At 50.7% G+C, this 16,028-nt stretch overlaps 1 protein-coding gene across 2 annotated transcripts in view; it reads right to left on the reverse strand.

Annotated features, from left to right (window-relative positions):
- EFR3B (EFR3 homolog B) overlaps positions 1-16,028 on the reverse strand; it is a 119,069-nt gene that overhangs the window by 11,817 nt on the left and 91,224 nt on the right. For both annotated transcript variants that reach the window (XM_054475691.1, XM_063648886.1), the window contains 9 exons: positions 15,174-15,285; positions 14,754-14,805; positions 12,547-12,719; positions 11,617-11,692; positions 10,709-10,870; positions 9,021-9,152; positions 6,858-6,925; positions 4,383-4,510; positions 2,898-2,989 (listed from right to left, as the gene is read on the reverse strand). In XM_054475691.1, coding sequence (XP_054331666.1) covers positions 2,898-2,989; positions 4,383-4,510; positions 6,858-6,925; positions 9,021-9,152; positions 10,709-10,870; positions 11,617-11,692; positions 12,547-12,719; positions 14,754-14,805; positions 15,174-15,285 — 995 coding nt within the window. The remainder of the gene's footprint in view (positions 1-2,897; positions 2,990-4,382; positions 4,511-6,857; positions 6,926-9,020; positions 9,153-10,708; positions 10,871-11,616; positions 11,693-12,546; positions 12,720-14,753; positions 14,806-15,173; positions 15,286-16,028) is intronic.

The raw sequence follows: 16,028 nt of genomic DNA on the forward strand, positions 1-16,028 counted from the left end.
TGAAGATGGCTGAGCACAGCGTGGGAGAGATCGAGAGCAGCCCCGCCAGAGTGGGACAGTGGATACGGGCCAGAGCAGGTGGGGGAAAATGAAATCGCAGAGCCCAGACTATGCATGGCTGAGAATGCCAGGCACCAGGATTCAGATTTGACCAAACCAGCATTTATTCACCCCTGCGGCAAGCCTGGGCAGTATGGCCCTAGGAACCACCATGGGACTCTGGACTGGCACTGATGGCTGAGAGTGGAGAGAGCTGTGGCATGGCAGAAGGGCACAGGATGAAGGCCCCTGCACCCCTGCTTTGCCACCAAGCTGCCTCTGGGCTAAGCTGACTCTTGAAGGGAGGAAGGAACTGATACTGGTGGCCCAGGAGGCCACTAGTGAGGAGGTGGCTCTGTAGCTGTGTAAGCATTTTGCCTCCCACTTCTGCGTCACTTCACTCCTCAATTCCCGAGGGTCTCTTACCTCTTGGGAAGGGAGAATTGCCACTATGGGGAGAGAGCAGCCAACTCACCCCGATGCCTAACGCATTGGAGGTTCCCAGTCCTTGGAGCTGGAAGGGCCATGGAGGACGCCTCATTCAACCTCATTTCACTTGTCCAATTAGCCCAAGTCAGAGCTTCCTTCCGTGGGAAGGTTCTGGGTAAGCTTTGAGGGCCCTGGGGTAGAGATCTGCCCCAATAAATGAAGTGGTCGAGGGCACAGTTAGGGGGAGGCTTGATCCTGACCCCTAGAGACTTCTCCTACCTCTGATTGCATCTGGGGAAAGGCTTGATGTCAAAGCTGTCCTCCATGTCTATATCAGTCCTAATGGGCAGAGTGGCTGGGGAATGTCAGCCTGTCCATGCCCGAGGACCATGTAAGTCTTTATGTCCCGGTCCCACCCAGATGTGTGTCCTCCATACTTCTTGTGAACCGGAACAGTCAGCATTAAAAAAAAAAAAAAAAAAAAAAAAGACTGGGTGTGGTGGCTCACACCTGTAATCCCAGCACTTTGAGGGGCCCGAGGTGGGTGGCTCACTTGAGCCCAGGGGTTTGAGACCAGCCTGGGCAACATGGCAAAACCCCATCTCTACAAAAAATACAAAAATTAGCTGGGCATGGTGGTGCATGCCTATAGTCCCAGCTACTTGGGAGGTTGAGGTGGGAGGATCGCTTGAGGAGGTGGAGGATGCAGTGAACTGAGATCAAGCCACTGCACTCCAGCCAAGGTAACAGAGCAAGTCCCTGTCTAAAAAAAAAAAAAAAAAAAAAGGCGTACTGTATCTGTGGCTTCAGTTCCCTCATGTCTCCTTCCTCCTCCTCTCTGCACTCCACCTCCATTTCTTTCTCATTTGGGAGAATAAGTTTTGTATTTCCACTATGATTCCTTATTCTTCCCTACTCACGGGTACATCTGCTTCATTCACTGAGACAGAAGAAATAAGATAATGGCAGGGGAGATATCACATGTTAATTTGAACAGAAGTTTGATATTTACAGTCCTCAAGAGAGGAGAGAAGGAAGCGAGGTCTTTAAGGCACTGTGGCAGCTTTCTCTTAAAAAAAGAATCTTGGGGCCAGGCGCGGTGGCTCATGTCTGTAATCCCAGCACTTTGGGAGGCCGAGGCGGGTGGATCACAAGGTAAGGAGATAGAGACCATCCTGGCTAACACGGTGAAACCCCGTCTCTACTAAAAATATAAAAATTAGCCAGGCGTGGTGGGCCCCTGTAGTCTCAGCTACTTGGAGAGGCTGAGGCAGGAGAATAGCATGAACCCAGGAGGCAGAGCTTGCAGTGAGCCGAGATCGTGCCACTGGCCTCCAGCCTGGGCGACAGAGCGAGACTCCGTCTCAAAAAAAAAAAAATTAAATTAAATTAAAAAAAAATCTTGGCTGTCAGTGGTTAGGGCAGAGATGAAGAGGTGGAGCACAGGCGGTTTTAGGGCAGGAAATGACTCTGTATGGTACTCTAGTGGGGGATGCATGTCATTATGCATTTGTCCAAACCCACAGCATGTACAACGCTGAGGGTGAACCCCAATGTAAACGATGGACTTCAGATGATAATGTTGTGTTAAGACAGGTTGAATTGTAAGAAATGCACCACTCTGCTGGGGATGTGGATAGGAGGGGAGGCTGTGCATGTGTCGGGGGAGGGGAGGTGGCAAATGGCAATCTCTGTACCTTCCTCTCGATTTTGCTGTAACCTAAAATTGCTTTAAAAATAGTCTAAATTTTAAAAAAGATTCTTTATTGATACATACGGAAGCAACACTATGAAAGCTGTTCTCACCCTTATCTCTCCAGTTAAGTCTTCTAGTTTCTAACCCAGAGCATATCAGTCCCCCTGTGAGTGGGGAATGATGACCAGCATGCCTTTCTTTTTAATTTTTTGAGACAAGGTCTCACTCTGTCACCTAGGCTGAAGTGCCGTGGTGCCATCATGGCTTATAGCAGCCTCGATCTCCCAGGCTCAGGTGATTCTCCCACCTCAGCATCCTGAGTACCTGGGACCACAGGTGCACATCACCATGCCTGGCTGATTTTTCAATTATTTTTTGTAGAGATGGGGTCTCCTTACGTTGCCCCAGATCATCTCAAACTCCTGGGCTCAAGCAATCCTCCTGCCTCAGCCTCCAAAATGTTGGGATCACAGGTGTGAGCCACCATCCCCAGCCAGGCCTTTCAAGAGTGAGTTTTATGATATCCTCATGGGAGCAGGGAGGACCCTAACAATTTTTCCAAAGGGAAGTATCTATGACGCATACGTGGGGAGAGTCAGTACAAGTGTGGAATTACCCGAGAAGCTTGCTTTCCATGCAGCCTTAAGCTCACTGTGTGGGCAGGGGAGCCTGGAGTCCAGCGTCCAATCTACAGGAGGTGGGGCTGCCCCAGGACGGTGGCGCGGACACTCACCTCCTCCTTCTCCGGGCTGTTCCTCGATTCCACCTCCACCTGCAGGGAGATGGTCTCCCCAATGCTCCTCCTCTTAGATAAGCGATCCTCATCTGGGGAAGAAGCAGCCCGGAGGCTTTAGTTCCCAGGCCTCGGAGATCCAGGACTGAGCTGCTAGTCCCACCTCCCAACCCCTCTGCCTCCACTTGGTCCACAGTCCTCTAAGCCTCAGTGCACACTCAGGCTACACGTGGAGTTTACAGAAGCTTCCAATTGCTGTGGGCCTTCTCTGTCCATCTTAGAGTGGTCAGTTTTGCTCTTTGGGGATAAAATTTTGAAATCGTCAATGAGAACACAAAGAAGGTGCTTATGACCAGAATACATATCTCACCTTATGTGTAAGCATCATCTGCTAAGAGCACCAGTAGCTCTTCATGAAACATTTACTAAGCGCATTTGCATTAATACAGGTACCTTATCGTGCCAGCCCTCTAAGGCAGCTATTGTTGTTGTTTTTTTTTTGAGAAGGAGTCTTACTCTATCGCCCAGGCTGGAGTGCAGTGGCACGATCTCAGCTCACTGCAAGCTCCGCCTCCCGGGTTCACGCCATTCTCCTGCCTCAGCCTCCCAAGTAGCTGGGACTACAGGCACCCGCTACCGCGCCCAGCTAATTTTTTGTATTTTTAGTAGAGACGGGGTTTCACGTGTTAGCCAGGATGGTCTCAATCTCCTGACCTTGTGATCTGCCCGTCTCGGCCTCCCAAAGTGCTGGGATTACAGGCGTAAGCCACTGCGCCCAGCCTTTTTTTTTTTTTTTTTTTTTTGAGACAGAGTCTCGCTCTGTCGCCCAGGCTGGAGTGCAATGGCGCAATCTTGGCTCATTGCAATCTCCGCCTCCCGGGTTCAAGCAATTCTCCTGTTTCAGCCTCCAGAGTAGCTGGGACTACAGGCACATGCCACCACATGCAGCTAATTCTTTGTATTTTTAGTAGAGACGGGGTTTCACCGTGTTGCCCAGGCTGGTCTTGAACCCTTGAGCTTAGGCAATCCATCCACCTCGGCCTCCCAAAGTGCTGGGATTACAGGTGTGAACCACTGCACCCAGCAGGCAGCTATTGTTAACACTCCTGTTTTACAGTCAAGGAAACTGAAGTTCAGGGATGCAAAGGACTTGTCTAAGATCTTTCAGGCGGTAAGTTGCACAGGGGTCTTGAACTGGGACTCTGGTTCCGTAGCCATATATGTTCTTTCCAGCACAATGGAACCTCTACCATCCTCAGGCCAGGCCATCTCATGGGCCAGGTACTTTCAAGGACCTTGCCCTGAGGAGGAGAGGTGGGGCAATCAAGAGGACCTCACCATAAATTTCCACTGTGTCTTTCAGCTCTGACGACATCCAAGGTGCCTCACAGGCAATCAAACGGCCATAAGTCCCTTACGCTCAGGCCCTTACCTGGCCAAGGAAAGACAGAGGCAAGCCCAGGCATCCCTGCACAGAACTCATACCTGTCAGCTGAGGGATGTAGGGCAGGCAGAGCCGGTCCGAATTGTAGCCACTGCCTCCCAGGACTTCACTGATCTTGCTCTGGCGGAAGAGGAGCTCAATCACCACCCCATCAAGATTCTGAGACAGCCTGGAAGACGAAGGAGGGAGAAAGCTCGTTAGAACTGCGGTATCTAGAATGACTTCTGAATAATTTTTTTTTTTTTTTTAAGACAGGGTTTTGCTCTTGTCACCCAGGCTGGAGTGTGGTGGTGTGATCTCGGCTCATTGCAACCTCCACCTTCCAGGTTCAAGCGATTCTCCTGCCTCAGCCTCCCAAGTAGCTGGGATTAAAGGTGCCTGCCACCACGCCCAGCTGATTTTTTGTATTTTGAGTAGAGACGGAGTTTCAACATGTTGGCCAGGCTGGTCTTGAACTCCTGACCTCAGGTGATCCACCCGCCTCAGCCTCCCAAAATGCTGGGATTACAGGCGTGAGCCACCATGCCGGGTCAACTTTTCTTATTATAAAAGCAACATCTTCACTATGCAAGATGACAGAGAAGCAAAAGGAAAAGAGTCACCCCCAGTCCCATTTCCAGAGATAACCACTATTCACATGTTATAATATATTCTTATGTACAACAATCACATCCTTCCGTCACTTTTTTTTTTCTTTGAGATGGAGTCTCGCTCTGTCGCCCAGGCTGGAGTGCAGTGGCACCATCTATGCTCACTGCAAGCTCCGCCTCCCGGGTTCACACCATTCTCCTACCTCAGCGTCCCGAGTAGCTGGGACTACAGGCGCCTGCCATCACGCCCGGCTAATTTTTTGTATTTTTAGTAGAGACGGGGTTTCACCGTGTTAGTCAGAATGGTGTTGATCTCCTGACTTCGTGATCCATCTGCCTTGGCCTCCCAAAGTGCTGGGATTACAGGTGTGAGCCGCAGTGCCCAGCCTTTTTTTTTTTTTTTTTAAAGACAGGGTCCTCACTGTGTTGCCCAGTCTGGAGTGCAGTGGCTGTTCACAGGCACCATCATAGCACACTACAGCCTTGACCTGCCAGGCTAAAGTGATCTTCCTGCTCAGCCTCCCAACAGGTATGCTCCACCACACTTGGCTAATTTTATTTATTTATTTATCTATTATTATTATTTCTTAGAGCAAGTCTCTCCCTGTTGCCCAGGCTGGAGTGCAGTGGCATGATCTCAGCTCACTGCAACCTCCGCCTCCCAGGTTCAAGGGATTCTCCTGCCTCAGCCTCCCAAGTAGCTGGGATTACAGGCACACGCCACCACACCTGGCTAATTTTTGTATTTTTAGTAGAGACAGGGTTTTACTGTGTTGGCCAGGCTAGTCTCCAACTCCTGATCTCAAGTGATCCGCCCGCCTCAACCTCCCAGAGTGCTAGTGCTGGGATTACACAGGCATAAGCCACTGTGACCAGCCTAATTTTTTTTTTTTTTTTTTTTTTTTTTTTTTTAGACAGAGTCTTGCTCTGTCGCCCAGGCTGGAGTGCAGTGGCATGATCTTGGCTCACTGCAACCTTTGCCTCCCAGATTCAAGCAGATTCTCCTGCCTCAGCCTCCCGAGTAGAGTAGCTTGGGATTACAGGTGTGTGCCACCATACCTGGCTAATTTTTGTATTTTTAGTAGAGATGGGGTTTCACCATGTTGGCCAGGATGGTCTTGAACTTCTGACCTCAAGTGATCTGCCCACCTCAGCCTCCCAAGGTGCTGGGATTACAGGCGTGAGCCACTGTGCCCAGCCCGGACAAATTTTTTAAACATTTTTTGTAGAGATGGGTTCTTGCTTTGCAGCCCATGGTTGTCTCGAACCCATGGGCTCAAGAGATCCTCCTGCTCAGTATTCTGAGTCGCTGGGCCTGCAGGCATGAGCCACCACACCCAGCTTAGTCCCGTATTTTTAAATAAACACATAGATATCCCCTTCCCCACTGGCTGTTCTGTGATCTATTTTATTGACCTATTGTGTAGTGGGTATTTTACATTAAATATTCTTCCAAAACATTGTCATGATTGTCTACTGTATGGATGGGCCATAATTTATAAAGCCATCCCCTACTGTTAGACATTTTGGTTTTGCAAAACATCTTTCCCTTGAGTTCCTCTGATGTTGAAATGACACTGGCCCACAGCACCCACTATGGTCCAAAAACATCACTTGGATTGACAGTAACATCTTGTTAGGAATGACTCCTCCAGGGTGCATTTAGCATGGGCTTGGCCAAAGCCCCCGGAGGCTGTCTCACCTGCAAACATAGCTCAGCATTGCATGCTCAAGGCATGGACTGCAGTAATGTGATGGGATTGAACTTTACCCAGGACTCCTGGACCACAGGCAGAGCCCACCTTCTGCCCTTGAGTCCACAGAAGCCTGAGCCTCCTGGCATTGACCCCGCCTGACCTCAGACCACCCACCTGCTTACTCAGCTGCCCAGGTAATCCCTGACCACGTCCCCTGTCCTCTCCTCACCTGGGTCTCTCCACAAACACATCCTCGGGGAGCATGTATGGAGCCTCTTTCTTCCTGGTCTCTATCACCTGGCGGTTGGGAGGAATCAGATGATAAGAGCTGGTTCAGCAGGGAGAGGGAGCTCACAGGCAACGAAAGAGCTCCCATGCCCGGCTCGGCGCTTCCTCCCTCCCACAGCCTCCTCAGCACAGTGTCCTCAGCTGAGCTTCTCCAGTGGAAACTCGCATCAACAGGGACCCTCAGGGCAGCCGGAGAAGCTCAAGCTGGCTGCTCAGGCCATGGCCATCAATGATACATGTGCACTAAGTGTCCTCCAATGCAGGGAACTTAACTCTTAAGAGACTGCAGCTGCTGGCTCCAGTGCCTCATTCCTATGCTTTTTTTTTGTTTGTTTGTTTGTTTTTTTGAGACGGAGTCTCGCTCTCTTGTCCAGGCTAGAGTGCAATGGCACAATCTTGGCTCACAGCAGTCTCCACCTCCCAGTTTCAAGCAATTCTCCTGCCTCAGCCTCCCAAGTAACTGAGACTGCAGGTGCATGCCACCACGCCTGGCAAGTTTTTATACTTTTAGTAGAGACGAGGTTTCACCATGTTGGCCAGGCTGATCTCAAACTCCTGACCCCAAGTGATCCGCCTGCCTTGGCCTCCCAAAGTGCTGGAATTAAGGCTGAGCCACTGCACCTGGCTTCATTCCTGTGTTTTTTATTTAAACAGGTACAAAGGAATGTAGTTCACATCTTGTCCCAAACCTGGGTACTGCAGTACCCAAGTGCATTGCAAAACACCCTGATGGACAGTGACATCTTGAGCTTTACTCAGTATTCTTGGCAAATTTTTGAAAAGAAAAGTGAAAGTTACTAAGGTGGTGAGAAGTGGAGGGATGGTCAGCATACAGGTGTGTGTGGGGGGTGAGGAGGTGAAGGTCCCACAATTGTCAGGCGGAGGATGTCTGGGCATTGCCTTTCTTATACTCCCTTATCAGCCCAGAAGCTGGGACTCTTGCTTCCCTTTGGGTGGTCTCTGTCATAGTAACGGCACCCTCCCCTGTGACTCTCAGCCAAACCAGGCTAGTTAAGACCTAAATTTTCTTGTTTTGTTTTATTTTGTTTTGCTAATATATTTTATTTTATTTTTGAGACAGAGTCTCGCTCTGTCACCCAGGCTGGGGTGCAGTGGTGCAGTCTTGGCTACTGCAACCCCCATCTCCCAGGTTCAAGCGATTCTCCTGCCTTGGCTTCCCGAGTAGCTGGGATTACAGGTGTGTGCCACCACGCCCAGCTAATTTTTGTATTTTTAGTAGAGACGGGGTTTCACCATGTTGCCCAGGCTGGTCTCGAACTCCTGATCTCAAGTGATCCACCAGACTCGGCCTCCCAAAGTGCTGGGATTACAGGCTTGAGCCACTGCGCCTGGCTTGCTAATGTATTTTAAAGTTAATCCTACATGTTGGTATCATTTAACCTCTAAACACTTCTGTGTTTTAAAAGATCTTTATGCAACAACTGCGAACACATTTGACTATAGAATGGGTGTCAGATAACACCAAGGAATTACTGATCACTTAATGAGCTGTGTTAAGAGCATGGCAGTCATGTAGGGAGGTGTTCATGCTGTTTCAGGCATGCAGAAGGATATACGTAGAGTGAAAGGACAGGTAACTGGGATTTGTTTTAAAATATTTGTTTTAAGGTATTCAAATTTGTTCAGCAAAGGAAAAGAAAAGGAGATAGATGAAGCAAATGGGGAGAAATTTTCATAACTGTTCACTTCATCTGAGTGGGCGTGAACAGATGTTCATTCACCATTCTATTCAGGCCACCTTTGCGGTATTTCATAGCTGTAGTCTGCATGATCTGAGGCATGTGTGTGGGTGTGCTCCCATGAGTAGGGGAAAGACAGAGGGGCAAGAAGTGGACAGGGCATACAGTATTAGAAACAGGTATGGAAGACCCCCCCCAACCCCTGTGCCTAACCCCACCCTGCTCTGTCAAGTCATACAGGAGGGAAAGATGCCGTGAGTAACTTCTCACCATTAGTGGCTCTTACTTCAACCTTGTCTTCACTGCCTAAGTGCAGGCACAAGACTAATGCAATTAAGGAAAAGCTGTTCCCAGGAAACCCCAAGTTGAGGGCCCCCTGAGCTCTTGGTCTTGAGGACACCAACCTCATGGATGTGCTGGCAGAAGGCAGGCACTGTTGTGAGCTGACTGATGAGGTTCAGGTAGGCTGCGCCCAGAGCGTAGAGGGCACAGCGGTTGTAGACAGGCAAGTTTTCCTCATTGACCTGGGCCACGTCCTGCGGTAACACAGACAAGGCCTCTGGAGTTTTTCACCGACAAACTACACTGGGTGCCAATGCTCCACCCGACCTCTTCCCAATCTTCTTTAGAAATGCTTGCTTTCCTAGACTAAGTCTTTCTCAGCATTTGACCCAAAACTTCCTGGGAAAAAAAAGTCACCTTCATTAAAGCTGAAGGGAGGGGTCCCTAGACAGTCCATGAACTGGGAGGCTCTTGAGTACTCACAGACTAGAGAGGCAACGACCTCAACTCCCCACTCTGCAGTTCCAGCTGTGGCGACCTTCACTGCCCAAACCCTCATCATTAATCCCACTGCCAGGGCACTGTCTCCTTCACTATAGTGGATTCTTAAGAGGACTGGATTGGCTTGCTAAACTGGGTTCATATGTTAAGCTAAATTAGCTGTGGGAGTTATCAGGGGATTGGGATATAAAGGAACCCCAAGTTCTAGTTCTTGAGGGTAAGCAGAATTTAAAAATTGTAGCATCTAGGCTGGCCCTGCAGGATTTAGCACCATCAGACAGGTGGTCTGAGACTGTCACTGAATTCCCAGGCTTGCCCTGATTCGGGAATATGATGCCCGCCTGGCTTCAGGACCCTGGAGACCCAGCCTTTGAGGTCCAAAGGACCCACCCTGACTCCCAGTAGCCTTGGGTGTACACATGCACCCAGGAAGACCATGAAAGTCTCAAGCCCTGTCCAGTGCCACACTGGCTGCCTACGCATCACAAAGGAGACTTGGTAGACAGGTCCCCAGGCTTCCAGACTCTGACTTACCTTCCCAGGAAATATAAACTTTAAACAAGTGCTCAAAGCAATTCTGAAGCACAGCTCCATTCGGGAACTAGAGAATCTTTTTTTAATTTTTAATTTTTTAAATTTTTAGATGGAGTCTTGCTCTGTTGCCCAGGCTGGCATGCAGTGGTGAGATCTCTACTCACTGCAACCTCTGCCTCCTTGGTTCAAGTGAATCTCCTGCCTCAGTCTCCCAAGTAGCTGGGACTACAGGCATGCATCACCACGTCCGGCTAATTTTTGTATTTTTAGTGGAGACGGGGTTTCACCATGTTGGCCAGGCTGGTCTTGAACTCCTGACCTCAAGTGGTCCACCCACCTCGGCCTCCCAAAGTGCTGGGATTACAGGCATGAGCCACCACGCCCAGCCAAGGGAACCAGAGAATCTTTAGACAAATGAGTTTGTCTGGGATCACTCAGGGCTTATGAGCATCCTCTTAAGAATCCCTTGAGTCTCACTCAGACTCTGCGAGAGACTTGACATATAGTAGCTAAGGGATGTTTCTGAATGACCCGGTTCCCTGGGTCTTCTTTAGCTTAAGCATGGGCCAAGGCCATGAATAAAGCATTCTTTGGGATTCCCCAAACAGGACCATGGTTTGGGGTCTTCAGGGAGGAGTGGCCAACCACAAGTGCAATATTCCTGGGCTCTAAAACAGTGTTAAGCAGTTACTACTCAATACTCTTATCAGGGCTTGCCCAAAACAGGTCCCTCCCCTGATCCCAAGCCCCATGCCCTGCGCACACCAGGCCCCACCTGAACAGCCAGCACCAGACGGATGAGGTCCACCACCACCTCCTCGTTAGCCAGCTCGATGCTGATGAGGGCCAGCAAGCCATAGAGCGCCTCGTAGTGTTTCTGCACGTTTGTTTCCTCCTTGCAGCTCAGGTAGATGTGTCTGTAGAGCTGCTGGGAGTGCTGGGGACAGAAGCGGGCAGGAGAAGGCCAGGGTCGGAGGGGTGGGGACAGGAGGAGCAAGGAGAACAGGGAGGAAGACCAATCTGAAGGGGGGCTGGATGGCTGTGTGTGTCCCCTCCTCCCTCGGGGAGGGGATGCCTTTAAAGCGGGTTCTGGCAGAAGCAGACACACACAGGAAGGCTCGCATAGGGAAGGATGGGCTCAGTGAAACCAGCACCAGAAGCTGCTGCCCAAATCCAGGTGTAGGAGCAGAACACAGTCACTGGCCCTGAACTGGCTCATCACTCTGGGCTTGACTCTTCAGAGAGGTCGGCTTAATGCATAGCCACAGAGGGAGGAGACGTAGCTACAGAGAGAGGAGACAGAGCTACAGAAGGAGGAGACATAGCTACAGAGGGAGGAGGCAGGCTCCAAGGGCAGTCAGTGGTCAGCAGTGACTTTTGCTCTGTCACCCAGGCTGGAGTACATTGGTGCAATCTCGGTTCACTGCAACCTCCACCTCCTGGGTTCCAGCGATTCTCCTGCCTAAGCCTCCCGAGTAGCTGGGATTGCAGGTGCCCACCACCATGCCTGGCTAATTTTTGTAGTTTTAGTAACGATGGGATTTTACCATGTTGGTCAGGCTGGTCTCGAGCTCCCCACCTCAAGTGATCTATCCGCCCACCTCAGCCTCCCAAAGTGCTGGGATTACAGGCCTGAGCCACCGCGCCCGCCCTTCACTGTGCCTGGAGGTCATGCTTGCTTACCTTCTTCATGAAGACGGTGTCCTGTCGAGAGCACTTGTCCACTTTCAGCTTCAGGACAGAGATGTCACTGAGGGTACTGGGAAGGGATGCAAAGGGCCTCCTTAGCCCTTGTAAGAGGCCTGCCTGAGCTCACATGGGGTCACTGGGCTTTATCCCCAACATTGTTAGTTGGTACAAAGCCTCCAGTGCTCCCCTGGCCCTGGTTTTCAGCCCAATTACCTTTTTCTCCCAAGTTCTCAAGAATTTGTCCCTTTATCTCTCTCTCTCTTTTTTTCCCTTTTTGAGACAGGGTCTTACTCTGTCACCTAGGCTGGAGTGCAGTTGTTCCATAATCACAGCTCTCTGCAGCCTTAACCTCCAGGGCTCAACCAATCCTCCCAACTCAGCCTCCCACAGAGCTGGGACCACAGGTGTGAGCCACCACACTCGGCTAATTTTTAAATTTTCTTGTAGAGATGGGGGTCTCACTATGTTGCCCTGGCTGGTCTTGAACTCTTGGACTCAAGTGATCATCCCGCCTTGGCCTCTCAAAGTGCTGAGATTACAGGCGCGAGCCACCGCCCCGACCCCCTTTCTCTTAAATCTTCATCCTGATTATTTTCTTCCTCCTTTTATTCCCCCCAAATCCCTTCAGTCTCAACTGATAACCTGCATCCCCTTCCTTCTCACACTTGCAACTCCCTTTAATGCCTACTCTCTATCTTCCAAATCTTCAGTTCACCCTCCTCCTCTCCCAGACACAAGTGCCCTTTAGTCTCTCCTCCTCTTGCAGGACCCCAGGGTCAATGTTGGTGATCAACTTTCTGGTGAGTCTCACTGAGTATCTGAATTGTCCTCCCACCTGGGTGTGAGGACAGGACCAAAGGATAGGACCTAATGGAGAGTCCTCTCCCCATCTTGCATCGCCTGGAGGAGACACCCCAAGTTCACCTGATGGTAGAGAACTTGCGGCGGTTGCCATGACGATCAATGAAACTGATGAGAATCTCTAGAACAAAGAGTCGAATTTCTGCATCCTCCATGAGGGCGGTGGAGAGAAGGCGGTCCAGGAAGTTGCTGGGCAGGGCTGACATCATGTTGTTGCACTGGAAACCTGTGGATACCTGCAGGGGAGGTACGGACAGCTATGCCTAGGAACGCTGTCCCTCTCAGGTGCAGGAGGAGATGGAGGAGCAGCCAGCGGAAGTCAGGTCTGATGTACACATCCTCTGTAAACATCGCTCAATCCAGCCTCCTCTACCCTGCAGCCCAGGCAACTCTTTGAACACTCCAACATCCACCTAGATGACACCGAGCTCAGTAGACTGTGAATGGATGGGGATAGCATGCAGGGACATTCGGGTGTTAAAAAGCAAGCAAGGGATGAGCCCTGGAGCGAAGCAGGAGCCAGGCAATCTCTGAACCTAACATTCCAGCCAGTTAGGGCACAACTGATCAACAGCCACCAGGAACACAATGTCTCATTAGGAGTATGACCATCACAAAGAACGAGACAGTGGAAGAACTCACAGCTGGGCTGAAGGATCAGAACTCACACACACGGCAACTACCAAATAGTGCACATAGGGAGCATTTGGTAACATGTCTGTTAGCCTGGCAATAATGGCGCTTTGTGACTAAAGCCAGTTTGGCATAAATAGACATGCCATATATGCTGTTGTCAAAGCATTCAAATGCAGCAAAGCACCTTTACTGTTAAATCCATATTGTAAAACAATGCCTTTGATGATTCAGAAGGTCCCTGAGGATGTACCCCAAACTGTTATCTTAAGAAAATGCTGGGTACAAATTAATGAGGATAAACTCAGCAAAGAAATGGCAGGAATATGGAGACCAAGGTGACAACTAGATGAGGGCAGTGTTGGAGCACAAAGGGTTTATAAAACTCTAGTGCCATGAAGAGTGTGGACTGGAGGGGAGGGAAGGGAAGGTGTGAGGTGGTGGCAGGGTGGGGGGAGTTCTGTTTAGACTGGCATGGCCAGAACAGAGACAGAGACTGAGAGATGAGACAGGAGGTCTAGGGAGGGAGAGGGGACTGGGGACCTCCCAACTTCAGTCTGAGAAGTTTGAAATCTGGTTGTACATCAATTATAAACTGAGGCTGGGCACAGTGGCTCATGCCTGTAATCCCAACGCTTTGGGAGGCCGAGGCAGGCGGATCACTTGAGGTCAGGAGTTCAAGACCAGCCTGGCCAACATGGTGAAACCATCTCTACTAAAAATACAAAAAAATTAACTAGGCGTGGTGGTGGCACACGCCTGTAATCCCAGCTACTCAAGAATCACTTGAACCTGGCAGGGGAAGGTTGCAGTGAGCCAAGATCGCACCACTGCACTCCAGCCTGAGCAACAAGAGCAAAACTCCGTCTCAAAAAAAAATAAAAAATAAAAATAAATAAACTGAGACCTACTCTGAAATAAGAGGCACCTGGTAGAGAACAGCATTTCTAGACAATTACTGTTGTAGCTGAGTTTCTGATAGGTGGGGAGAGGTGGTTGTGAGATGTCGGGTTTAGGCCAGGGGTTGTGCTTCAGAATACCTGGGGAACTTGTTACAAATACAGATTCCAGGACCTCACTCAGGCTAACAGCTCAAAACCTCTGAGGGATCATATATTTATCACAAGATTGTCATCGGAATGGTGTTTGAGAGCAATGGATCTAGACTCCAGTGATGGCTGCAAAGATGTAAAGAAGAGTTAAATAAAACACAGGATGAGAAGGATGGAGGCTGGGAGACTGAGGTGGGCACATGTGCCAAGAACACGTGCTGGCAAAACAGGGGAAACTAAGGGGAAAAGGGAAAGAGGGGGTACCTGGAGGGAACCAGGGCGGGAACCAACAGATTCCATCTCAAGACAGATCATGTCTGAGTGACAACGCTATCAGTAGCCAATAAGGAACCTTTGTGAAAATTAGAAACAGGTTCCCCATTTGCTGTGGCTGACCCAGCTCTGTGGGTGCCCAGCCTGGCTAGTGAGTGGAACGTAGGCTAGATTTCAGCCCCGACTCAACTGACTGGGTGTATTTGTGCAGTATGCAACGTGCACGACTGTATGCGGAGGCCTTCACTTGGTCCCTTGGAAGGAGCTGTCTCCTGCAGAGGAAGAGCAGGAATGGGGATAGATGGGGCTCACCTGCAGGAGGGATTTTAGCAGCATAATCTGGGTCAGACGGTTCCTATTCTCCCTGTAGACCAGAGACACAAACACTCACCAGGATGGTAATGGGGCGGAGGTCACACACCTGCCAGCTTAGTTCTACCCCTGATTCGTTTCTCCATGAGGCTTATCGTGTTGGGTTACCCACGACAGTGACTTCCGGACCCAGGAAGCCGACGAAGGGATGACTGGCTCCCCCACGTTGGGAGGTGGTTATTGGTGGGGCAGCCTGAGAAACTGTGGGATCCAAGAGCCCCACTAAAGGCTGCTGAGGGATTTGGGAGTAAAAAGAGAGCAGAAGGCAGAGCCAAGAAAGTTAAGAGGGATAAAGGAGGGGGTCAGAAAATACAGCCGGGGGAGAGGAGGACTCCAGGCTGGGGGAGATTGGTGGCTCACCCCGTCCTGCCCGTGTCCACCGCCTGGTGCAGGGACGGCCGCGGGACCTTGCTCATGATGAAGAGGATCACCTCGGAGCGCTGGTAGGTGGGCAGCGTGCTGGCAAAGGAGCCTGCAGGAGGTGGCGGAGAGGGTGCCCAGTGAGGCACAGGCTCCAGGGCCCCTCCTGATTCAGCCTTTCAGCTGCAGAGAGCGAGGGCTGCCGCTCTCCGGAGTCAATCCAGGACCAGAGAAAGGAACTCAGGATAGCCCGGGTGTGATTCTGCCTCTCCAGGAAGGGGAGGCATCAGGTGGTTTTGGAGGTCTCTTCCAGGCTCCGTTTTTTCACTTGTTCCTGAAGCTGTGGTTAAGGTCTTAGCTCCTTGGCTAGGGGGTGGGGATGGTGAATGCTGGGCCCTGGGACCAGGGCGCGGGGTGGGGGGAGCCCGAGATCTCGCTGGGTGCTTCTTTCACAGGCTGCCCTAGGGTAAATCCTCCTCCCACGAACTAAGAGAAAAGAATGGTTCTGCATTCCTAACCGGCCTACTCCAGGCTGAGGGGAAGCTCACATGGCTAGGGCAGGCAGGCTGTGAAAGACGCTTTATCATCTCCGCTCCCAGGAGCACACACATTTTCTCCACGGCTGGCCTCCTTCCTCATTCTTTTCTCTTAGTCCCCATTTCTCCCTCCTGGAAGCCCTAACCTGGAAGCATCAGGCAGGTCTGATGGGGACTGGGACTAAAGAAGGTTCACCTGAGACTTCAGATCCGAGACACTCATCTGACCGCTTGCGCTGTCGCTCAGGCCCTGCCCAGCCAGTCTTTTCATTTCCCGACTTCATTCTCTCTGAGGTCCGTGAATAGCATATGGGTGCTG

The sequence above is a fragment of the Pongo pygmaeus genome, chromosome 12 (assembly GCF_028885625.2).
Source record: "Pongo pygmaeus isolate AG05252 chromosome 12, NHGRI_mPonPyg2-v2.0_pri, whole genome shotgun sequence".
Taxonomy (NCBI): domain Eukaryota; kingdom Metazoa; phylum Chordata; class Mammalia; order Primates; family Hominidae; genus Pongo; species Pongo pygmaeus.